Below are 25,154 nucleotides of genomic sequence, written 5' to 3'. Positions count from 1 at the left end.
TTGTATTTTTATCTCTGATTTTGTAAGCCAGTAGTTTTTAAGTGAAGTGAAACTTGGGGTATGCAAGACAGATCAGACTCCTGAAAGGGGTACAGTAGTCTGGCAAGATTGAGAACCACTGTGTTAAGGACTGTTATGAACAGGAGGGTCGTCAATTGTTCTTAGTGTCCACTGAAGGTAGGACAAGAAGTGATGGGCTTAATCTGCAGCAAGGGAGATTTAGGTTAGATATTGAGGAAAACTTTCCAACTATAAGGATACTTAAGTATTGGAACAGATTTCCATGGGAGGTTGTGAAATCCCCATCACTGGAGGTTTTAAAGAACAGGTTGGACAAGCTCCTGCCAGGGATGGTCTAGATTTATTTTGTCCTGCAACAGTGCACAGGATTGGACTTGATGACTTCTTGAGGTCTCTTCCAGCCCTACATTTCTATGATTCTATGAAAGACCCTCAGAAATTAGCATATACAACCATGGTAAAATGCATTATAGGAGGAAAATCAGCTCCCAGATATAAATGTGGAACCACATAATGCAATTAAAAGGAGAGCTAAATGTATTAAATATAGAAAATTGATATGTGTGATAAATGGAGCAAACATTGCTAAATATTTACAGACTGGTGTAAAGATGAGAACTTGGAGAGTGGGGTACAGCATTCAGTGTCCCGTCACTTGGAATAAAGAAATCCATTAGAGGATCAAATTTTGTAGTGGTTATGATGGTTGAACCAGCAGAGATAATGTTGCATTATACTGGATACAGGATGTGCTACCTACCTCCATTGTCATCTTAGGTTCACTAACGGGACTACTGGCAATCAAAAATGATAATACAGATAGTAGAAATAATATAATTAATGAAATATTGTTACTAACAACAGAATTGGAACAGATGGGAGTAAACCTTGAAATAGCCTAGATCTCAGGGCATATCAGGATAGCAGGAAACAAGATGGCAGACAAAGTAGCAAGAAATGCTGTGAAAAAAATGATATTTTTTGACCTTTTAACAAATGATCTTTCCAAGTACATAGGAGTTTGAAAACCTAATTAAAATGAACTAAGAGCTGAGAGGCAGGAAGTATGTACAAAAGAAACCAGGGGAAAGAGATTTCATAAAGTAGGCCTTGAAATTGAAAATGCTCACTTATTGCAAAAATGCAATGGAAAGAGTGAGGTGGCTTTACTCGGAATCTTTACTGGATACTGTGTCGAACACAGTAACTTGCCTTTAATAAACAAAAAGTGGGCTGTGTGAGACATGCATGGTCTAAGAAATGGTTGGTCACCACCTCTGGGAACGTAAAGAGTATAAGATTGATAGGGGAAATTTTTATGACAAGCTCAGGAACCTAAAAGTGACAATGTTTACACTATAAAATATCTAGAAAGAGCATCACAAAAATGAGGGACCATTAAGAAAGCAATGTTAATTTAAAAATATTGGACAAAGAGAGAGTCTGTAACTATATATGTATCATGAAATCCAGCAGCTGGTGATTATACACTTGGAATGTGAGTTTGCTAAACCATAAAATACAAGAAGAAGAAAGTTGGTGGGCTGTGCATGTGGAGAAATTCTATAGTTATTCTCTGGGAAGGGAGAGTAGGGAGACCAGGAGTGTCAAGGAACAGAACCAGAGAAGAGAAGGTGGGAAGTGCCTTCTTTCGGGGAAGCAGCTGGAAAGAAGGCTGAGAGAGGAAAAAAGACCAGATACTCTTCTCCAGAGACAAGCTGGAAGCCTGATTGAGATGGGGGGACCTTGATACTGTTGGCATTATACTGGATACAGGATGTGCTACCTACCTCCATTGTCATCTTAGATTCACTAACAGGACTACTGGCAATCAAAAACGAAACCCCGAGTAAGGGGAGAAGTGAGCCAGCCCCTGGATTGAGGGATTGATTGAAGCAGGGACCCGCAACAGGGGCACATCTGGGCTGAGGTGACTGCTTGCTGAGCCCAGGTGGGCTTTAGGGTTGATTTGTGTATCTATATAATTTTGTTGGACTTTGAGAAGGACTCTGTGTCCCTGGAAGCGACTGGTCACATAAAGTCATCTGGCTTGAGGGCCATGACATTCTTATGGCTCAAGTGGACCAAAAGAAGGTGGGGAAAACTGAGGGTAAAGTGGCTGCAGTGCCAGAGCCAGGAGCAGGGGTGTTGTAGCACCTTTGTCACAGTATTCTTACAAGATTTTAGAATGGTTCTCTGTACACTTTCTAATTAAGGTATTGTGCCTTCTAGAGACACGTGAGGCAATATTCTCCTCTTTCCACTTGGAAGCAGGGTAAAAGAGAGATGTAGAGAACACCAGTTTGAGTGATTCTGCTTTAACTGACCTTGCAAATGAATCATGTATTCTCCAGGATTTTGACACACACTCTTTGCAACATTGTAGTGGGTCATGATCCAGTAAAGAGATGCAAATAATTTTGCACTCAGTACTACTCTTAGTACAATTTTTTCAGCTAATATAGTAAACGCATGAATGCTTCAGAAGAAGTGATAGTCTTTTTCAGTTTATGTATCTAAAGGCACAAAGCCAATTTTAAATTGTGTACCTGAAAACGGAGCTTTATTATTCCTATAAATTCCATGAGAAGGTCAATGTCTTGAGTAAAACTGAGCAAATAATTTGTAGCAGTAATTTATTCAATGAATCTATCCTTTTCTATTTGTGAATTGTGTGCAGCCAGCTCCTCAAAAATGTATTCATTATTGAAAATTATTCTCTGAATATTCTGTGAATAATTTATGACCTGTAGACTGTAAGCAGTTTTTTCCCCCAGATACTCCATATTTGAGGTGTTGATTAATTTTGATTGGACACAGAATCAGATGTTCATTAGAGAGCTGACTGAAATTTTCTTTTAAAACATTTTTCAGTGGAAAATGGCTTTCTGACAATGAAAATTTTAGTGAGGAAAAATGGTGGTTTTTTTTTTTTATTTGGTTTTGTCAGAAAAGCAATAAACTTGGGTTGCTGAAAAACCAAGCAATTTGGTGCTTCGGGATTTCAGTTAAAATGTACCAATAAAGAAAAAAACAAAATATTTTGCTTTTGTGAAACTTTCATGAAGGGGGGAGTCATTTCCCAATCAGTGCTAGTTTCCAGGGCAAAACTCGTGACTTTTTTTAAAACTAAAAACAATATTCTGCAAATGTTCTCTTAATAAATTCATAGATTTTTATGATCATATAGTCTGATCTCCTGTATGAACTGGCCAGAGAATTTCATTCAGCAATTCTTAATATTTTCAAAAACTGAATTGTTAGAGCTTATTAGCGAGCATTCCAGTCAGTAAAAAAATGAGGAGTACTTGTGGCACCTTCGAGACTAACAAATTTATTTGGGCATAAGCTTTCGTGGGCTAAAACCCACTGCATGCATCCAATGACATGGGTTTTAGCCCATGAAAGCTTATGCCCAAATAAATTTGTTAGTCTCGAAGGTGCCACAAGTACTCCTTGATCTTTTTGCTGATACAGACTAACACGGCTACCACTCTGAAACCTGTCACCATTCCAGTCAGTGACTCATTCACTAGAATGTTCACAAAAAAGTGAATGCAAAAGGAGAGATTACACAGCTGACACAAACTCAGTTCTTTGTTTGAACAAATATTTGGATATATTTATATTTTAAAATATATTTAGCTAGCTTTAATCGTGATCATTTGTGCAATTCAAATGCGCCTGCCAAGTTAACTATATTAACTCATGCATATACTGGGCTTCACAAATGCAGGGGATGTTAGTGGCATAGTCTTTATACATAGAATTCCTCAGTTCTCAAAAACCTGTGTTCTAATCCAAACTGAAGGTACCTCAATATTACAAAATCAGCTGTCATGGAACCTAGCTCTCTGATAGCCTGCATATAAATTAAAAATCAGCAAATTACCTTTTTTTTGGTATAATGTCTCTTTAAAATTATATAGAGACACAAATAAACAAAAAGAAATGCCATGCAGAAACATTTAAAGATCTCTACTGCCGGATATAAATACAATACATAAAGTGGGATTCTTATGCCAGTTTCTGATCTCACTGACACTAGTGTATTTCCATTTATATTAACGGAGTTAATCCAGGTTCACACAAAAGTGAGATCAGAGTAATTTACTCCTCTTCTGAGGATTGGTCTCCTAGCTTCTTAAGTAGGGAAAGTCAAAGGAGAAAAACAATGCCTGTTCTTTGCAGCTTGCACTGGTTCTCCATCCAGTGCTAGATCTGCATCGTGGGTCTGGTATTAATTTACAAAACTCTCAATAGAATAGGGCCACACTATCTTAAATACTGACTCGCTGACAGTAACCAACGCAAACATCATCATCAAGCACACTACATTTAGCAGAGTCAGATACAGATTCAAGGGTGCAGCAGCAGGCAGAGCCTTCTGATAAGACCCCTTTGCCACAGCGTTTCCCAAGTGAGCAGAAGATCCAAAATAACAGCCCATAACTAAACCAAGGGCAAGATGAAGAACTAGTTTTGTGCTCAGAATTAGTGGTTTATGGTAACACTGAGTAGTATGGAGAACTGAGTGGCCAGTTGTTTGGACCTTCTTTATTCTCTACAGTGCATTCATATTGCAGTGATAGAAATGGTGATATATTCTATGGTTTTAGAAGTGTTTATAGATATTTGAAGAAAAGAGTGATATGGTCTAAATGGCAGAAGAGGAAGATTATTTTGTCTGTGGTGTTCTGAATACAGTGGAGGGGACAGAGGGAACAGGCAGACATGCAAGAAGAGGAGATTGCATTAATCAAGCCTGGAGATGACCAAAGCATTGACAAGCATTTTAGCCAGGGGGATTGAAAGAAATATATATTTTTAAAGATGTTACAGAAAAAGAATTGACAGGATTTGGTGACACCATAGAAGTGAGATAGGAGAGCAGGGAGTTGACTGACACTAAGGCCTGGTCTACAGTACGCGGTTTATTTCTGAATTAGCCGAGTTACCTCGAAAAAACTGGTTCTTTCCACACAACCAAACCAGTTTTTTTTATTTAAAGGGCTCTTTACTCCAATTTCTGTACTCCACCTCGGCAAGTGGAGTAGCGCTAAAATCGAGATCGCAGTTCCGGATTACAGGTACTGTGGACGCAATTCAACGATATTGGCCTCCGGGAGCTATCCCAGCATGCTCCCTTGTGACTGTTCTGGTCAACACTCTGAACTCTGATGCATTAGCCAGATAGGCAGTAAAAGCCTCAGGAACTTTTGAATTTCCTGTTTGGTCACCACCATCACAGGCAACCATCAGCACAGTCCACCATCACTGGTGACCATCAGCACAGTCCACCATCACAAGAGACCACACAGTCCCGGATTCACTGACAAGCTCCAGCATGGTACGAATGGGAGGTACTGGATCTCATTGCATGTTGGGGAGATGAATCTGTTATGGCAGAACTACGTTCCAAAAAAAGGAACGCAGATACATACACTAAAGTGTCCAGGGCCATAACGGAAAGAAGCTACTGCAGGGACACAGAACAGTGTCGTACAAAAATCGAGGAGCTCAGGCAAGCGTACCAAAAAGCCAGGGAGGCGAACGGGCACTCTGGGTCACAGCCCCATACATGCCACTTCTACCATGAGCTGCATGCAATTATGGCGGGTGACGACACCACTACTCCACCACTGTCCGTGGACACCTGCAAGGGGGGAGTAGCACGGAGCGAGGAGGATAAGTTTTTGGAGGACGAAGAGGAGGAGGAGGACAGTGCACAGGCAACAAGTGGGGAATCTGTTTTCCCTGCTAGCCAGAAACTATTCTTAATGCTGGAGCCAGTAGCCTCCCCCTACTCCCAAAGCATGCTCCTGGACCATGACCCTGGAAAAGGCACTTCTGGTGAGTGAGAGCTTGATCGAAGCCACGCCATGGGGGGAGGGGGGAAACCCAGCCGCGCTGGGCTGTTCGCGTTTAGTTTAAAGGGCTCATCCCTGCTCAGAGTCTCATTGGAGCCTTGCGGGGGGTGGGGGTGTGTGGGGGGTGGGGGTGGGAGGGAGGGTGTTGTATGAAGCGATCATCCCAGAGCGCCTGCAGGCTGCCTGCAGGCTGAATTCTGTTGCTTGGCTACATGAGATAGCTTACTCACACCAAAGTGGCAGGCACTTCAGTATAAGAGGCAAAATGCGACCTTGAACAGAAAGAACATGTGCTGTGTACTATGAATTGCCTGTTTCACTGATAGGTTTCAGAGTAACAGCCGTGTTAGTCTGTATTCGCAAAAAGAAAAGGAGTACTTGTGGCACCTTAGAGACTAACCAATTTATTTGAGCATGAGCTTAAAGCTCATGCTCAAATAAATTGGTTAGTCTCTAAGGTGCCACAAGTACTCCTTTTCTTTCTGTTTCACTGAGAAACAGTGTCCCTTTGTTCTCTAAAATGTATCTTTTAAAATACTACCCTCCCTTTTTCTCCTCCTGCAGCAGGTGCAAATGTTTCAACGCGGCCCCTATCTACTCCATCCCAGAGTCTGGTCCAGATTAGAAGGTGGAAAAAACGAACTCAGGACAACATGTTTGCCGAGCTCAAGCAGTCCTCCCACACTGATAGGGCCCAGTTGAACGTGTGGAGGCAAACAATTACGGAGTCACGTAAGCGTTACATGAACACAAAGAGAGGAGGGACGCGCGCGATGAGAGTAGGCGCAGGATGCTATGGTCAAGCTCATGGGGGAGCAAACTGACATGCTCCGCTATATGGTGGATCTAATGTGGGAAAGGCAGCAAGACCACAGGCTGCTCCTGCAGCCCCTGAATAACCACCCTGCCACCTCCCCAAGTTCCATAGCCTCCTCACCCAGACGCCCAAGAACACAGGGCGGAGAGGCTACAGGGACCCACACAGTCAACCCCAGAGGATTGCACAAGCAGCAGAAAGCTGGCATATCCTAAATTTAGATTTGGTTTCTGGACTTGTCCTTCCCTCCTCCTCCTCCCCCCAACCCAATACCCCCCCCCCGTCTAGCTTCTGATTTCTCTCAATGTTTTGTGCAACAAATAATAAAGAACGTTTTTTAAACAATTGGGACTTTATTTCCTTTCATATATATATATACACACACATATATAGGGGGCAGGTAACTTTAAGAGAAACAAACACAACTGTCACACCTTACGCTGGCCAGTCATGAAGCTGGCTTTCAAAGCTTCTCTGATGTGCAGCACACCCTGCTGCGCTCTTCTAATCGCCCTGTTGTCTGGCTATGCGAAACTGGCTGCCAGGTGAGTTGGCTCAACCTCCCACCCCGCTATAAACGTCTCCCCCTTGCTCTCTCAGATATTGTGGAGCACACAACAAGCAGCAATTACAATTGGAATATTGGTTGTGCTGAGATCTAACCAAGTCAGTAAACTGCGCCAGCACGCTTTCAAACATCCAAACGCACATTCTACCACCATTCTGCACTTGCTCAGCCTATAGTTGAACTGCTCCTTACTACTGTCCAGAGTGCCTGTGTACAGCTTCATGACCCATGGCATTACAGGGTAGGCTGGGTCCCCGAGGATCACTATAGGCATTTCAACATCCCCAACAGTAATTTTCTGGTCTGGGAAGTAAGTCCTTTCCTGCAGCTGTTCAAACAGACCAGAGTTCCTGAAGATGCGAGCGTCAGGTACCTTTCCCGGCCATCCCACTTTGATGTTGGTGAAACATCCCTTGTGATCCATCAGTGCTTGCAGCACCATGGAAAAGTACCCCTTGCAGTTTATGTACTGGCCGCCCCGGTGTTCCAGGGCCAAGATAGGGATATGTGTTCCGTCTATCGCCCCGCCGCAGTTAGGGAACCCCAGCGCGTTAAAGCCATCCACAATGGTCTGCACATTTCCCAAAGTCACTACCCTTGATAGCAGCTGGTCAATGATTGCGCTGGCTACTTGCAGCACAGCAGCCCCCACGGTAGATCTGCCCACTCCAAAGTGATTCCTGACTGACCGGTAGCTGTTGGGCATTGCAAGCTTCCAGTGGGCTATGGCCACTTGCTTCTCAACCGTGAGGGCTGCTCTAATTTTGGTGTCTTTGCACTTCAGGGCAGGGGACAGCAAGTCACAAAGTTCCATGAAAGTGGCCCTATGCATATGAAAGTTTTGCAGCCTCTGGGAATCATCCCATACCCGCAACACTATGCGGTCCTACCCAGTCTGTGCTTGTTTCCCGGGCCCAGAATCAGCGTTCCACGGCATGAACCTGGCCCAACAGTACCATGATATCCCACTTGCCACATGCCGTGCCGTCTGTGTCTATGTCCTCATCAGTATAGTAATCGCGCTGTCGTCGCTTCCTCGCCCGGTTTTGCAGGTACTGCGCATACTGCTGGATAGTGCGCGAGGTATTTACAATGGTCAAAACTGCAGCAGAGATCTGAGCAGGCTCCATGGCTATGGCGCCTGCACAGGTAATCCTGGAAAAAGGGTGCGAAAGGTAGGAGAGCAGAGTGGGAGCGGAAGCTGTGCTGTTTGGTTCACGGTAGCCGAACAAAGGCTGAAAATGGTTGTCTTCTGTAGCTTTCACAGAGGTGGGAGCCCAGGACAGACAACATGGAGAAGCCCGGAAGCGTGGCAAGAGGGGGAGAGCAAAGTTGGCGGCAGAAACTGTGCTGCTCGGCTCACGATGGCCGAGCAGAGTTGAGGTGGATTCATAGTAGCAAGAGAGCAGTGGTGCACCGTCTGCTGAAAGCAGTATGGCGTCTGCACGCCAAAAAGGCACGTAACGATTGTCTACTGTAGCTTGAAGACGACACACACCCAGAAACACCCGCGAGAATGTTTTTGCCCCACTGGGAGCTTAACCTAGAATTCCAGTGGGCGGCGGGGACTGCGGGAACGGTGGGATAGCTACTCACAGTGCACCACTCCGACATTCGATGTTAGCCTTGGTACTGTGGACGCAATCTGCCGAACTCATGCGCTTTAGTGGGGACACAGAAGACCGAATGTATAAAATAGCTTCCGAAAATTCGAATAGAATGATTTTGAAATAATTTTGTATTGTAGACGTACCCTTAGGTTGGAAGCCTGGATAACAGTGAGAATAGTGGTATTACCTACAGTGATGGAGATTTTGAGAAGGGAAGTTAAAAATAAATTAATGTAAGATAAAAATAAAGTATTCATATTGAGTTTGGGATGGATTGGAAAATAGGGTTGCTTCAGCTTCATTTATAGAGGTGACAAACTTGGATGCTTAGCACAATACGCTTGTTATCTGCACAGAGCTCAGTACTGTCTGTGAGTAGTGTGGTGCCTTTTGACATACGTGATTCATCTGCAGAGTGACTTGGTTTGAAAGACTCCCAAGGCTTGTTAACTTCCAAGAAAACCTGAGGGCTCCTTCATCTACACAGTGCTCCATGTCTGGCAAAACACAAATAAGCAGAGGTTTCCAAAACCCCAGCTGAAGCTGCAGCTCTAAAATCAGAATTCTGCTTTGAACGCTTGTTTAACGTATCTCACAAGTTGGTTGAGTTTGAAAGTTTTACAGAAGGTGAAGATAAACTTTAATTCAGGGAATGCTTAAGTTTACCCACAGTAGTTAGCCCCAGTCCCTACTTGCTTGAGCCCTAGAACCTCTTTGATTACAAATTAAGAACAGCTCAATACATTTATTGTATGTAAATGTAAATCCTAAACAAATAAAGTGTATAGTTGGTGCTCTTGAAGAGCCAATTTTTACAAAGCTGAAAGCAATTATGAGCCAGATCAGCTGGGGGAGAGAACTTGAACAGAAAAATGTGAACGATAATTGAGAATTGTTTAAGAATATTTTACGAGATGCCCAAAAATCCACAGTCAAGAAAGGCTATGCTGGTTTAAAAAAACAACAACAACCTGAATTAGAGGGAATGTCTTATAGCAATGCATCATTGACAGTTTGACAGAGATATAGCTGTTAAAATTTGTGTCCTCGGGATGCAGCAGTTACTTGCATGTTAGTGGAAAAAAGCTAATTGATGACCATCCTAATGTATTTTCCTTCATTTTTAATAGATAAGAATAAAAAATGAATTTTAATGTCTGGAATATCAAAGAGATGTTCAGTACTCCCACAGCCACAAGGTAAGTGGTTTTGGGTTTTGTTGTTATGTTTATAATGGTCAAATAATCATGATAGCCTACTGGCTGTATTTAGCTAAAAGATTGAGTACCTGATCCCATTAATTTGCAGTAAAAGTTATTTAAACTGCCCTTTGCAGAACTAAGTGAAATAAACTGGAAACATTGTCTGCTGACATCCTGATTTTCCTGACGTTTATTCCAGAGGTCATTAGCAGGTCTCCAGTTAAGGAGCTGATATGACTGTTATTTGGTGTGATATATCAGTACAACTTAGACTTATGCTACTGAATTTGAGGATCTTTATGAAAAAGTCTAAAATAGCTGTGCTTACAGAAGCACTGATGTAATACTGTGTTCTAATTTTACTTGAGAAAACATTAAAACACATAAGAAAATGTTTTACTGCCAGATAAAATTATTGGTGGCTTTGTGTGTCTTATCTGTGATTTCCTCTGTGTTATTTACACCTTGAAAAAAGAAAAGGAAGACTTAGAGACTAACCTTAGAGACTAACAAATTTATTAGAGCATAAGGTTTCGTGAGCTACAACTCACTAGCTCTCGAAAGCTTATGCTCAAATAAATTTGTTAGTCTCTAAGGTGCCACAAGTCCTCCTTTTCTTTTTGCGGATACAGACTAACACGGCTGCTACTCTGAAACCAGTCATTATGCATTACATCTTGAAGCGTATTAAGTACAATCTTAGACCTTAGTCCATCCCAGGCTTTTCTGTTCATTGGGCTATCCACATTTGCCATCCCTGCTTGTCAACTGCCCTTCTCTCCAAATCTTCCCATTTCATGTTGAAGTACTTGATGTCGTTCAGAACTGTTCGTTTCCATGTTATTCACAGTCTTCCTCTCTTTCTTCATGTGTTTTCTGGCTTCCATTCGAGGGCAGAATTTGGTAAGCGGTCTTTTTCCATTCTCAGCACATGCTCCAGCCACTGATGTCTTCTTTTATAGATTATTTGTGAGCGGGTGCCTTGTCCAGTAATTTTTCTGACTTCTTCATTAGTCTCTTCAGTTTTGATTTCTGTCCCTCTAGTCCCCATTAACATGACTTTACATTTCTTTGCACTGTATCTCAAACCTGTCTTCTCCATTACTACTTTTACTTGATTTGTGCATTTTTGTGGTCCGTTGGCATCTTCATTGATAAGAGTGTTGTCGTCAGAAAAGTCTAGATCTAGAAAAGTTGGTAGAAATTGGAAGCTCTGAATTGTGTCCTTTTGCTTTCCTTCTCAATTTCTTACAAGTTGAAAATCCGTGGTCAGTAAAGTTAAGGACCTTAAGAGTTTAAATATATTAGGAACAAAATTAATACTAATAATGGTATTAATCCATTACTAGATGGAATTGGTAGAATTGTCAGTGAGGCAGAAGAGTTCAATAAATACACTGGAATGCGTTATCTAGGGAGGTGGTGGAATCTCCTTCCTTAGAGGTTTTTAAGGTCAGGCTTGACAAAGCCCTGGCTGGGATGATTTAACTGGGAATTGGTCCTGCTTCGAGCAGGGGGTTGGACTAGATGACCTTCTGGGGTCCCTTCCAACCCTGATATTCTATGATTCTATGATTCTATGAAATACTTCGGCTCTATAATTGAGAAAAAGCCAGATGATATAATCATATCATATGGTGATTAACTTTCCATTCCACTATCAGAGGGGTAGCCGTGTTAGTCTGTATCCACAAAAACAACGAGGAGTCCGGTGGCACCTTAATGACTAATAGATTTATTTGGGCATAAGCTTTCGTACATAAAAAACCCACTTCTTCAGAGGCCTGGAGTGAAAATTACAGATACAGGCATAAATATACTGGCACATGAAGAGAAGGGAGTTACCTTACAAGTGGAGAACCAGTGTTGACAAGGCCAATTCCGTCAGGGTGGATGTGGTCCACTCCCAATAATTGATGAGGAGGTGTCAATACCAAGAGAGGGAAAATTGCTTTTGTAGTGAGCCAGCCACTCCCAGGCCCTATTCAAGCCCAAATTAATGGTGTTAAGTTTGCAAATGAATTGTAGCTCTGCAATTTCTCTTTGAATTCTGTTTTTGAAGTTTTTTTGTTGAAGGATGGCTACTTTTAAATCTGTTCTTGAATGTCCAGGGAGATTGAAGTATTCTCCTACTAGCTTTTGTATGTTACCATTCCTGATGTCTGATTTGTGTCCATTTATTCTTTTATGTAGAGACTGTCTGGTTTGGCCAATGTACATGGCAGAGGGGCATTGCTGGCACATGATGGCATATGTCACATTAGTAGATGTGCAGGTGAATGAGCCTCTGATGGTGTGGCTGATGTGGTTGGGTCCTAAGATGGTGTCGCTAGAGTAGATATGGGGACAGAGTAGACAACGGGGTTTGTTACAGGGATTGGTTCCTGGGTTAGTGTGTCTGTGGTGTGGTATGTAGTTGCTGGTGAGTATTTGCTTCAGGCTAGGGGGCTTTCTGTAACTGAGGGCTGGCCTGCTTCCCAAGGTCTTGTAGATTGTTGATGATGTGCTGGAGAGGTTTTAGCTGGGGGCTGTACATGATGGCCAGTGGTGTTCTGTTATTTTCCTTGTTGGGCCTGTTCTGTAGTAGGTGACTTCTGGATACCTGTCTCGTTCTGTCATTTTGTTTCCTCACTTCTCCAGGTGGGTATTGTAGTTTTAAGAATGCTTGATAAAGATCTTGTAGGTGTTTGTCTCTGTCTGAGGGATTGGAGCAAATGCAGTGGTATCTTAGGGCTTGGCTGTAAACAATGGATCGTGTGGTGTGGTCTGGGTGAGAGCTGAAGGCATGTAGGTAAGTATAGCGGTCAGTAGATTTCCGGTATAGGGTGGTGTTTATGTGACCATCACTTATTTGCACTGTAGTATCCAAGCTGCTGTCCCTGCCCCCCCCCCCCAGCACCTCACGTCCACTGGAGGCCCTGCCGATCAACTCCTCCCCCTCCCTCCCAGTGCCTCCTGCTCACAGTGGATCAGCTTCTTCCGCCGCATGCAGGACGTGCTGGGAAGGAGGGGGAATAGGGTGAACTCTGGGGAGTGGGTGGAACTGAGCATGAAGGGGCAGGGCGGAGTGGGGCCTTGGGGGAAGGGGTGGAGTGGGGGGCGGGGCCTGGGGCAGAGTGGAGGCAGGAAGAGGCAGGGCGAAGTGAGGGTTTGGGGGATGGGGTGGAATAGGGGTGGGGCCTGGGGCTGAGCCGGGGTTGAGCACCCCTAAGGAAAGTTGGAAGCTGGCGCCTGTGATTGTGAGGTGGGCCTGTGATTGTAACACCCAGTTAAGGTGTAAGGTATGCCTGTGATTGTAGCACCCAGTTTCCTATATATTCTTCCAATCTCCTTTTCACATGCTCAAGCCATCTAAGCCTGGATTCCCTCAGCTTTTCTATAATTGGTGCCACCTTAACACTTCCCCTAATTCATTTGTTCCCAACATCGTCCATTCTTATAGCTCCAAGCATCAGTCTTAACATTTCCATTTCTATTGTATTCAAAATCTGCTCCTGTCTCTTCCTCGGTGCCCAGCATTCGAAGCCGTCCAAAAGTACAGGCCTAATTCTCTTGTAGATCTCACTTCTCAAGTTGGTAGGAGAATACCTGCTGCGGATCACACCACTCACTTCTCTCCATTTAGGCCATGCCTTTTCTGTTCGGCTTATATTTTAGTCATTGAGTTCACTAGTATCCTGCCCTATCAAACCGAGGTACCCGAATTTCTGTACCTTTGGTAGTGCATGGCCCCCCAGACTTAGTCTCTTTGTCTTCCTGCAAGGTATCTTTTGAATCTACAGTTTTATTTCTGATTATGTTCATGCCATTTCATTCAAGTACACACCTTCATCTCTCTAAATCTTCTTTCACTTCCTCTTTGCTATCCCCCATGAGCACTACATCATCTGCAAAAAGCATGCACCAGGGTGCCACTCTCTGGATGTTTTCTGTAAGTGTATTGAGCATGTGAACAAAAAGGGGCTTAGTGCTGACCCTTGCTGTATTCCGACTCTTACTAGAAACTGTTCAGTTTCTCTGCATGGGCTTCTAACTGTGGTAACAACACCTTCAAATATGTCCTGAACAAGTCTGACATAGTCTTCAGCGACCACTTTCCTTCCCATATAACACCAGATGACTGCTCTCAGAATGTGGTCATAAGCCTTCTCAACTTTTGATGAATACTATGTGCAGGATTTTCCTCTTTTATTTATATTTGTGTACAAGCTATGTGAATACAAAGATTACATCCATTATCGACTTGTCTGGCACAAATACAAACTGATTGTCACTGACCTTTACTTCTCTTCATAGTCTCTTATCAATAACTTTTTCTCATATCTTCATCACGTGGCTCATGAGTTTAATGCCCGCGGAAGTTACCACAGTCTTTTTCTATGCCTCCTTTTCTCTTAAAGATTGGTAATGTATTCTTTTTCCAGGTATCAGGCATCTTCTCAGTCCTCATGATGAAATTAAACAGTTGTGTCAGTATATTCATGCCTACTTGCCCCAGGCACTTCCATACTTCTGCTGGTATGCCCATCAAGGCCAAGAGTTTTCTTATTTTTCATATTGCTCAATGTTTCTGCAACTTCTAGAACAGGTGCCACCAGATCCTGGTTTGGTTTTATCCTACAGCATGGTTCTCTTGAATTCCCTTCATTCATAAATCTTTCAACATAATTTCTCCATCTTTCCTCAATCTGGATCTCACTGATTAACATATTTCCACTTTAATCTTTAGTGACTTTGGTGAGATCAATGTCATTAGTTCTCTTATCATGGGTCTTTGCCAGTGTGTCTATTTCTTTATTGTCCTTCATTTTAAGACAGGCATAAAAGCCTTCCATAGCTTTAGCCTTAGTGGCTACCACCTCGAGCTTTTTGACTTTTTTTTATAGTTCTGAAAATACTGCTGTTGCAGTGTTGCATGCTGAAGTCTAAAACACTTTGTCTTTTCCTTTACAGCCTCTTCTACTGTCTCATTCAACCACCAGATCTCACTGGGGGAAAAGCCTCTCTTTTGTTTGTTTTTTATTTTTTACCAAGCAGGTTCATTGCGCATTCTTGAATTTTGCTTGCAATATGATTCTGTAACTTCTCTTAACCCTTCTAAAGAGTTTTTCTGCAATAATTCTGTTGTAATCTCCTTGCTAACTTCATTAAGCTTTTACCACTAGGTTTTCTCTATTGCATCTGATGAATCTCACGAAAGCTTATGCTCAAATAAATTTGTTAGTCTCTAAGGTGCCACAAGTCCTCCTTTTCTTTCTACTGCTTTGGACTGTCTTCTTCCTATGTACAGTATGTATCCATAGTCAAGAACTAGCATTCTATGTTCAGTTGCCTAGCTTTCCACGGTATGACCGTTCAGTTTTTGATGTTCTTCAGCTCAGCTTGAGTTATCAGGAAGTAATCTGTCTGCATCCTTATGCTACCACTCTTCTAAATAGTCAGATGTTTTCTTCTTAATGAAAAATGTATTAACAGTTACCAAATCATATGCCTGTGTGTACTGTAAGATAGTTTTCCCTCCCTTGTTCCTATGTCCATATCCATGGCTGCCATGGTACCTTTTGAGGTATTTATCAGCTTTCCTCATGTGACCATTAAGGTTGGCTCCAATTATGATTCTTTCTTTCTCACATTTTGTACAACAGTGTCCATTTCTCCCCAGAAATCCTCTTTTTCTTGTTCAGTACATCCCACTTGGGATTCTTATGAACATATAATACGTAGGTGACCATTGTCACCAAAATTAGCCTGTCACTTATCTTATCCACAACCACTATACATTCATAGAATCATAGAATATCAGGGTTGGAAGGGACCCCAGAAGGTCATCTAGTCCAACCCCCTGCTCGAAGCAGGACCAATTCCCAGTTAAATCATCCCAGCCAGGGCTTTGTCAAGCCTGACCTTAAAAACCTCTAAGGAAGGAGATTCTACCACCTCCCTAGGTAACGCATTCCAGTGTTTCACCACCCCCCTAGTGAAAAAGTTTTTCCTAATATCCAATCTAAACCTCCCCCACTGCAACTTGAGACCGTTACTCCTCGTTCTGTCATCTGCTACCATTGAGAACAGTCTAGAGCCATCCTCTTTGGAACCCCCTTTCAGGTAGTTGAAAGCAGCTATCAAATCCCCCCTCATTCTTCTCCTCTGCAGACTAAACAATCCCAGCTCCCTCAGCCTCTCCTCATAAGTCATGTGTTCTAGACCCCTAATCATTTTTATTGCCCTTCGCTGGACTCTCTCCAATTTATCCACATCCTTCTTGTAGTGTGGGGCCCAAAACTGGACACAGTACTCCAGATGAGGCCTCACCAATGTCGAATAGAGGGGAACGATCACGTCCCTCGATCTGCTCGCTATGCCCCTACTTATACATCCCAAAATGCCATTGGCCTTCTTGGCAACAAGGGCACACTGCTGACTCATATCCCACATCACTTTTTGTAAAACTAGACCAACTCAATTTCTCTTATTCAAAGTACCATAGTATAGTATCTTATAGCCTTCTCTTTATCTCTTGCCTTTGCTCCCTTCCATTTGGATTCTTGGATGCAGGCAATCTGCATTTTCCTTTTCATCAACATCTAAGCCAGTTCTGCACTCTCTCTAGTTAATGTCCCTATATTCCTATTTTCTGGACTTTCTTCTTTGACCGCATCTGTCCACTCAGTCACACTCAGATGAGGATGCTATACTTTGTTTCTGAAGAATGCCCTAGTTTTCATATAGGGTGCATAAAGAACTCATTTTATGGGTTTCTTTGGCAAAGTTTTACAGCTGGCTTCCAACACTTCTCGTCTTTCAACCAGGCTTGGGACTAGCTATAGTGGAGTTTTGGCCCTGATTGCATCTGATCTAACTATGCAATATTTAATGCTGTCTGAAATAGTCCACTTGTCTCCCACCTACCTAGCCTTGCCTGCAGGAAAATCTACAGGAGTGAGAAAAGGAGAAGGAAATTTCAAGATTCTCCTTGTGGAGATTTTTCATAATTTTTTCCATCAGAAATGCAGAACAGGGTCTCAGAGTAGCAGCCGTGTTAGTCTGTATCTGCAAAAAGAAAAGGAGGACTTGTGGCACCTTAGAGACTAACAAATTTATTTGAGCATAAGCTTTCGTGAGCTACAGCTCACTTCATCGGTCTGTCACTCCCCATGGATTCAGCCTATAGGTATCACTTTCAAATCTTGTAATTCCCATAGTAGAACAACAAGAGGCCAGTTCCATCTATGTGGAGGCCCTGTCCCTTCATGCCAGCCTTGTGTTCTTAGCAGCTCCTTCCGACTCCCTGGCAAGGTGCTTCTGTTGAAACCGCACTGACAGTGTTTCCCTAACCAGTGGTTGCCTCAGGAATTCCCCTTAAAAGGGTGTCCCCATTCATTGCAAGATTAAGGAAAGGGAGGTGTGGAAAAGTCTATCTGTCCAGGTGCTTATGTGGCACCTTTCTGGTATCAGTGTCCATAACTTGAGGCTGAAAGAGGTTTTCTGGAGAATGTGTGGGACTATGGAATTATGCTTTTGTTATGCTGGGTGTTGGGTAAAGTCTCTGTGAAGCTGATGGGCATAAGAGCCATTCTTCATTTAGGGTAAATGTAAACAATTAATGTTTGTCAGCTTTTAGCAGGAAACGAGAGACTCTTCAACTGTGGTTTGTAGGCCCCTGACTAATGGTAGTCCATTAGGATGTGTTTAATGACCAGCAGTGCAGGACTGAGTGGTGGTAGAACAGGTGTCACCATGAGTGGCAATTTTCTGAAGTGGGCTGTGGAATGAAAGTGGAGAGCCATACAGTACAGCGTTGCTCTCACGCAGGCGAATCTCCATTTACCTACAGAATCATTACCATAGACTCTGCCTCCCATTTTTTGAGGTATTTATTCTTGCAACACTCCTTATGAGACAGAGAATTACTGTTGTTTCCATTTTACAGATGAAATACAATTGAGGCACAGAGAGGCTAAATGACTTGCCCAGGGGCACAAAGGAAGTCTGTGGAGGGCAGGAAATTGAACTTGGGTTTCCCAAGTCCCATGCAAGTTCCCTAACCACAGAACTATCCTTCCTTCTTTTCTGTAACACAAAGTTTGAAGGTTAACTGACTTACAGAATTATCTAAAATAGTTTGCTATTTCATTACTTAGTCATGATTTTTGCTTGAGGTTCATTCCCTTTCTGCTCTACATTATTTCAGGACTAATAAATCATCCAGTCGGAGCAGTGCTCCTAGTGATTACTCCAGCCTCAGTGACTCCCAGTTCCTCTTTGGTTCCCAGTTCTGTCCAGAGAACTCACAGTCAGCACCAGTGCCCCTGGAATTCAGTGCACAGTCAAGACAACAAAAAAGCTCCCAGCAGAACTCTCAGGATGTGAGTTTGACTCTTGGAATTTCTCAGCTAGCATTGTACTACCTGTGGGGAAGTATTAACAATTCAAAATTAATTCAAAAGACTGTAAGCTCTTCAGGGTAGAGCTCATATCATCCTAAATGTTTGTACAGTTTCTTCTTCAAGTGATTGCACATGTGCCTTCCACTCTTGGTGTGAACATACACAGTCGCCAGAAACTTTTCCCTCAGTGGTACCTGTCAGGGCAACTTGAACGCCCTTTGCTGCCATGCAGCAGTGGCACTGGTGTAAAGGGCTCAGCTGACCCCGAGCCCGCTCAGTTCCTCCTTACCACCATGACAGTCCCTGGGTGGTAAGGAGGAACTGAGGGGGAACCCGAACTGTTCATCTTGCTTTCAAGTGCTCTCAATAGAGTGTGTACTCATGTATTTTGTTGTAAATAGTTTAGTAAGAATATAGGAATGGCCATATGGGTCAGACCAATGTCTATTTAGCCCAGTATCCTGCCTTCCAACAGTGGCCCATCCCAGATGCTTCAAAGAGAATGAACAGAACAGGGCAATTATCAGTTGATCCATCTCCTGGTGTCCAGTCCCAGCATCTGGCAACTGGAAGATGCAGGAACTGTGTTATTACAGATATCAGTGTTACAGTATAGTTAGTTAGGTGTTACCCCATCTGAGGGTTTCAGTCGATTCCTAGTGCTGAGGGATGTCTGGGTCACAGGGCTTCAAGCTCTGAATTTTCTGCAGTAAGGCTATGCCCGTGAGCGACCCCCACTCAAGTTGTTTAAAGTGCCTTGGCAAGGTCATATAGGGAAGCATTGCCAGATTTACAGGGACTTTAAGTCTCACACAAAGAGAGATCATGAAGCCAGGCTAAAGTTTCTACTCATGGAGGCGGCCTTGTGACCTCCATCTGAGCCAGGTTGGTGAGACTCAGCACCAAGTGCTGCAGGATCAGTAAGGAGTGCGCCTCCTATTGTGCCTGAATCCCAACACTGCTCACCGTCCAGAGTGCCTAAGAAGAGGCATAAGAAACAGACTGCCAAGAGGGGAAGCTCTAAGTCTGCTAGGCATGGGGTTAAGAGAAGAGTACAATCTTAGACAAAGCGCTCCTCTGCTTTGGCACCACAGAAGCTGGCACCGTAGACAGTGGAACCAAGGCAGGTACATAAAAACATGAGAATGGCCAGACTGGGTCAGACCAAAGGTCCATCCAGCCCAGTGTCCTGTCTGCCAACAGTGGCCAATGCCAGGTGCCCCAGAGGGAATGAACAGGTAATTATCAAGTGATCCATTCCCTGTCGCTCATTCCCAGCTTCTGAGGCTAGGGCAGAGATGGGCAAACTACGGCCCGGGGGCCACATCCGGCCCACCAGATGTTTTATTCCAGCCCTCGAGCTCCACCGGAAAGCGGAGTCAGGAGCTTGCCCCGCTCCGGCACTCCAGCCAGGGAGCGGGGTTGGGGTCCTGCCCCACTCCACAAGGGTTCCAGAAGCAGCGGCACATCCCCACTCCGGTTCCTATGTGTAGGGGCAGCCAGGAGGCTCGGCACGCTGCCCCCACCCCAAGCGCCACCCCCGCAACTCCCATTGGCTGGGAACTGCAGCCAATGGGAGCTGCAGGGGCGGTGCCTGTGTGCAGGGCAGCGCACAGAGCCACCTCGACGCGCCTCTGGATAGGAGCCGGAGAGGGGACATTCCCACTGTTTCTGGGAGCTGCTTGAGGTAAACGCCGCCCGGAGCCTGCCCCTCGACCCCCTCCCATGCCCCAACCCTCTGCCCCACCCTTGATCCCCCTCCTGCCCTCCAAACCCCTCAGTCTCAGCCTGGAGCACTCTCCTGCACCCCCAACTTCTCATCCTCAGCCCCACCCCCAAGCCTACACCCTCAGCCGGAGCCCTCATGCCCTCCTGCACCCGAACTCCCAATTCCATGAGCATTCATGGCCCACCATACAATTTCCATACTCAGATGTGGCCCTTGGGCCAAAAAATTTGCCCACTCCTGGGCTAGGGACACCATCCCTGCCCATCCTGGCTAATAGCCATTGATGGACCTATCCTCCATGAATTTATCTAGTTCTTTTTTGAACTCTGTTATAGTCGTGGCCTTCACAACATCCTCTGGCAAAGAGTTCCACAGGTTGCCTGTGCGTTGCGTGAATAAATACTTCCTTTTGTCCCTGGGGAGCACTTCCTTCCAGGCTTCCTGCCCTGGTCCCAATCTCTGATGCCCGCAGCTTTCCTGTTGCCTGGCTTGGTGCGGGATCTGGCCACGTCTCTACTGGAGCTCCCAGAGCACATCCTTCTCCCTTGACTGCCAGCCCTGTCTGGCTGCCTTTTAAGCCCTGCTTCCAACCTGAGCATGCTGAGCACAAGTGGAGGGGTGAGGCCTCCTGAGTCCAGAGTTGATCCTTAACCCCCTCTTGTTCAGGGAGGGGTTTATACACTCTGTCACAAAAGCATATGACTGATCAGCTAAGAACATGTAATTTATGTTAGATTCTCTGTTAATATTTTATTTGATCTTTTTGTTTTAATTACTAAAATAATGTAAAATTATTCCAAGCATAAATGCATTTAGACCAGACATTTAAGCTAAAATATCAGTTATTCCTTCTGTGGACAATGGTGTCTTTCTGTTCAGTAGGCTTCATGGAAGAGAGATGGATTCATGAAAGATTAAATCATAGAATCATAGAAAATTAGGGTTGGAAGAGACCTCAGGTCATCTAGTCCAACCCCCGGCTCAAAGCAGGGCCAACACCAACTTCAATGTGTTGAACACCAACCCGAATGTCCAGTGTTGTTCTGATTTACTTCCACAGACTGAAAATGTATTTACCCCATTGCTGTTCATTATATTATGGCAGACATGTCACTGATTTTCAGAGAGAGCGAGCCTGTATGTTCTAGCTATTTCTCGCATGCTTTTATAATAGAAGTATCCTATGCAATCGTATTATTCATACTCAGATAGCACTTATACCATTAGTACATACCTAAGGATCAAAATAAGGACACTTGTCGTTAGAGATAAGCGAAGAGTAATTGTCCCAGTTTTGTGGTCTAAGGCAATAATTCAGTTCTAGACTTTCTGACCCCTCTGCAGTTTGTTGCAGTAGCTTTTCATGCAACATGGAAAAGGAAATTCTCTCTTCAAGATGAAAAAGGGCAATTTGGTGTGATTTGCATTCAGATTAAATAAAAATTTAAGGGAAAGTTGATTCCATTTTGCTCAGCATAGTGTTTGGAAAGTTTGTAGGATGAGAAGGAGGTTTTTGCTGCTTAAATATTAAACACTAAAAATCTTGTCCTCAAATCCGTATTGAACCATATTAAAAACTGGCTTCCAGTGTATGATGCTAGAATATTGTGGTGGTGATTACATGCTATCATAAATATAAAGGGAAGGGTAAACACCTTTAAAATCCCTCCTGGCCAGAGGAAAAACCCTTTCACCTGTAAAGGGTTAAGAAGCTAGGATAACCTCGCTGGCACCTGACCAAAATGACCAATGAGGAGACAAGAGACTTTCAAAGCTGGAGGGGGGGAGAAACAAAGGTTCTCTCTGTCTGTGTGTGGTTTTTGCCAGGAACAGAACAGGAATGGAGTCTTAGAACTTAATAAGTAATCTAGCTAGATATGCGTTAGATTCTGTTTTGTTTAAATGGCTGATAAAATAAGCTGTGCTGAATGGAAGGTATATTCCTGGTTTTGTGTCTTTTTGGAACTTAATGTTTTGCCTACAGAGATTCTCTATGTTTTTAATCTGATTACCCTGTAAGGTATTTACCATCCTGATTTTACAGAGGTGATTCTTTTTACTTTTTCTTCAATTCAAATTCTTCTTTTAAGAACCTGATTGCTTTTTTCATTGTGCTTAAGATCCAAGGTTTTGGGTCTGTGTTCACCTATGCAGATTGGTGAGGATTTTTGTCAAGCCTTCCCCAGGAAAGGAGGTGTAGGGTTTGGGAGGATTTTGGGGGGGAAAGACGTTTCCAAGCAGGCTCTTTCCCTATTATATATTTGTTAGATGCTTGGTGGTGGCAGCAATAAAGTCCAAAAGGTAAAAGGTAAAATAGTTTGTACCTTGGGGAAGTTTTAACCTAAGCTGGTAAAAATAAGCTTAGGGGGTTTTCATACAGGTCCCCACATCTGTACCCTAGAGTTCAAAGTGGGGAAGGAACCTTGACACATGCCAACAAAATGTTGTTATTTAGTAGGAAGCTCAGCATCAGCTATTTAAGTTAAATAATTTACAGCATATCTCACTGTGGGAACTTTAATTCTTTCACTGCTTTTCCTCCTCTGAACTTGCTGTGCTTTCATCATTTCAAGCCTCTACCATCCAGCAGTACAGCATATGTTTTTTCCTGGACATATCTGGTGTGTTTGGCAACAGCAACCAATACAGCGCACTACACAGAGCAAAATAAGGGAAGCTTTCTTTTTATAAAGTACAATCTAAGTAAAAAGAAACAGGAGTACTTGTGGCACCTTAGAGACTAACAAATTTATTTGAGCATAAGCTTTCGTGAGCTACAGTTCACTTCATCAGATGCAATGATGAGGTGAGCTGTAGCTCACGAAAGCTTATGCTCAAATAAATTTCTTAGTCTCTCTAAGGTGCCACACATCCTCCTTTTCTTTTTGCGAATACAGCCTAACACGGCTGTTACTCTGAAATCTAAGTAAAGTTTCACCTGCTTTAGTCTGCTAGGAATACAGCCAGCCTTCATTCTCTTCTGCAGGAAGTTGATGTAGCTACTGCATGCGAACCAAGTATCTCATTAAATTCTTAATCTGTCTGTCCAATCCAACCTGTCACTCCCAGTCACTGTGGTGCCCCACGGTCTGCCGAGAACTTGATGCATGAATTTTTTTTCTAATGAATGTTCTGAATATTTTTGTACCTTAAATATTGTCATTTTTTTCTTTCACACAACAGAGTGAGCCCAGTATTTTTACGAAGTACCAGACAAAACCTCAATTGTTTGGTGGCGATGAAAAGGAAAAGGGCTCGTTTAATTTTGGTGTTGGAAACCTCAAGAATGTCTTGGAGCAGTTTGAAGTGAATAAGAAAAAAATAAAGGACAAACATGACAGGTATGCAAGAATCCATTATGAAGGCAGCTGGCATTCTCATGGCAAAAACAACCAGTAACATGACCAAGCTGCACATTTCTGCAGGAAAGTTTATAGATGTTCTCTGATTGGAAGAAGTCACAGGCTGAGAGACTGTTATACTTACAATGTAGATTTATATAACACTTCGGTCAATAAACCATAAGGAACTGTAAAGATTTTATCTGAATTTTCCTTCATCTTTCTTTATCTTATTGGCAGATTCTATTCCATGCAGATTCTCCATGAAAACCCATATTTCTCTCAATTCAAAGGATTGTGTTGTGAGTGATCAAAAAGCTCACTACATCAGCATTTACATAGAGAATAAAGGAGATTGCTAGGGACATTTGTGTGGAACTGAATAGGAATATAATTACATAATTTAAACATTTACACCGATATCATTTTTATTTTGTATGCAAGATTATTAGAGCTGTATTTTCTGCTGAGACCACTTCATTTCCTAATAAGCTCTTTGTCATATACTAAGGATGCTCAGGTACATGCTAATCCTATCAGGTTTTGTTGAGCAAAGTAAGGGCTTCAGTCTCCAGTACAAAAGATGACCAGTTCTCCAAGGCTGTGAAATAGTTCCTGGCTCTGTGTATTTCATTTAAAAAAATGAGAAAATATGAAAAATGAGTCCTAGGTGAACTACATTTTGTGGAAAGCCTTTAATCAAATCAGATTGTGTATGTTACTGCCTTTCTTCTGAGATATTTTTAAAGGTCTCTGATTATACAAAATCTGAAATTCTAGTTCCTATGAAGTGAGAGTAAGAATTGTGTATATATGTGAATAAAGGGATGTACAAATATTGAATTTTAAATGTTTAGCCAAAGTTCTGAATTCTGTTTTGTTTGTTCTGTGAATCAGTTTTGTTTTTCCGTAAGTTCCAAAGAAAATATTTTTTAAAAGATGCCATCTGCACAGCATTATTACTCTTGGGTCACACCGCCCAGTGCAAGACACCGTTGGCTCAAAGTTTTTGATACTCTGAAACAGTGGTAGTGGTGGATAATGCATGAGCCTTCTCTTTATTGCCCAGTTGCACAGTACTAGCTGTCACTACCTCAGCCGCCAGCACCTTCTAGTCAGTTCCTTCTTGGCTATAGTCAGCCAGTGAGTTGAATTACAGGTAAGTAATTGTCTCTCTCAGAGGAGAGAATGTGTTCTGGTAAGTACAGTATCGGTCCAAGTGTTTTAAAGAAGTGTTGTAATTTGTAAAGTGAAGTGATCCCACAATAGACTTGTAGCCTTATTTAAACTCAGGAACTTGGCAAAATCACGGCCACGGTAACATTGTCAGGTCATGGTTTTCAAGTCATTCTAGGACGTCCATGGTACTAAAATGTGTCCTGAAACCCAGCCTTCCATCAATCAGTGTAACTATCCTTCTTAGGATAGTTGCATCCGTTGAAGTGAGCTGTAGCTCACGGAAGCTCATGCTCAAATAAATTGGTTAGTCTCTAAGGTGCCACAAGTACTCCTTTTCTTTATCCTTCTGGAATCATAGAATATCAGGGCTGGAAGGGGCCTCAGGAGGTTATCTAGTCCAACCCCGTGCTCAAAGCAGGACCAATCCCCT

General features: G+C 43.1%; 1 protein-coding gene across 3 annotated transcripts in view; it reads left to right on the top strand.

Moving 5' to 3' along the window:
* IHO1 (interactor of HORMAD1 1) overlaps window positions 1–25,154 on the top strand; it is a 60,864-nt gene that overhangs the window by 9,412 nt on the left and 26,298 nt on the right. For all 3 annotated transcript variants that reach the window (XM_073350829.2, XM_073350827.1, XM_073350832.1), the window contains exons 2-4: window positions 10,017–10,085; window positions 18,280–18,454; window positions 23,388–23,545. In XM_073350829.2, coding sequence (XP_073206930.2) covers window positions 10,030–10,085; window positions 18,280–18,454; window positions 23,388–23,545 — 389 coding nt within the window. In that variant the 5' untranslated portion in view covers window positions 10,017–10,029. The remainder of the gene's footprint in view (window positions 1–10,016; window positions 10,086–18,279; window positions 18,455–23,387; window positions 23,546–25,154) is intronic.

This window comes from Lepidochelys kempii, chromosome 7 (assembly GCF_965140285.1).
Source record: "Lepidochelys kempii isolate rLepKem1 chromosome 7, rLepKem1.hap1, whole genome shotgun sequence".
NCBI lineage: Eukaryota > Metazoa > Chordata > Testudines > Cheloniidae > Lepidochelys > Lepidochelys kempii.
This window is presented reverse-complemented; position numbering and strand designations above follow the sequence as displayed.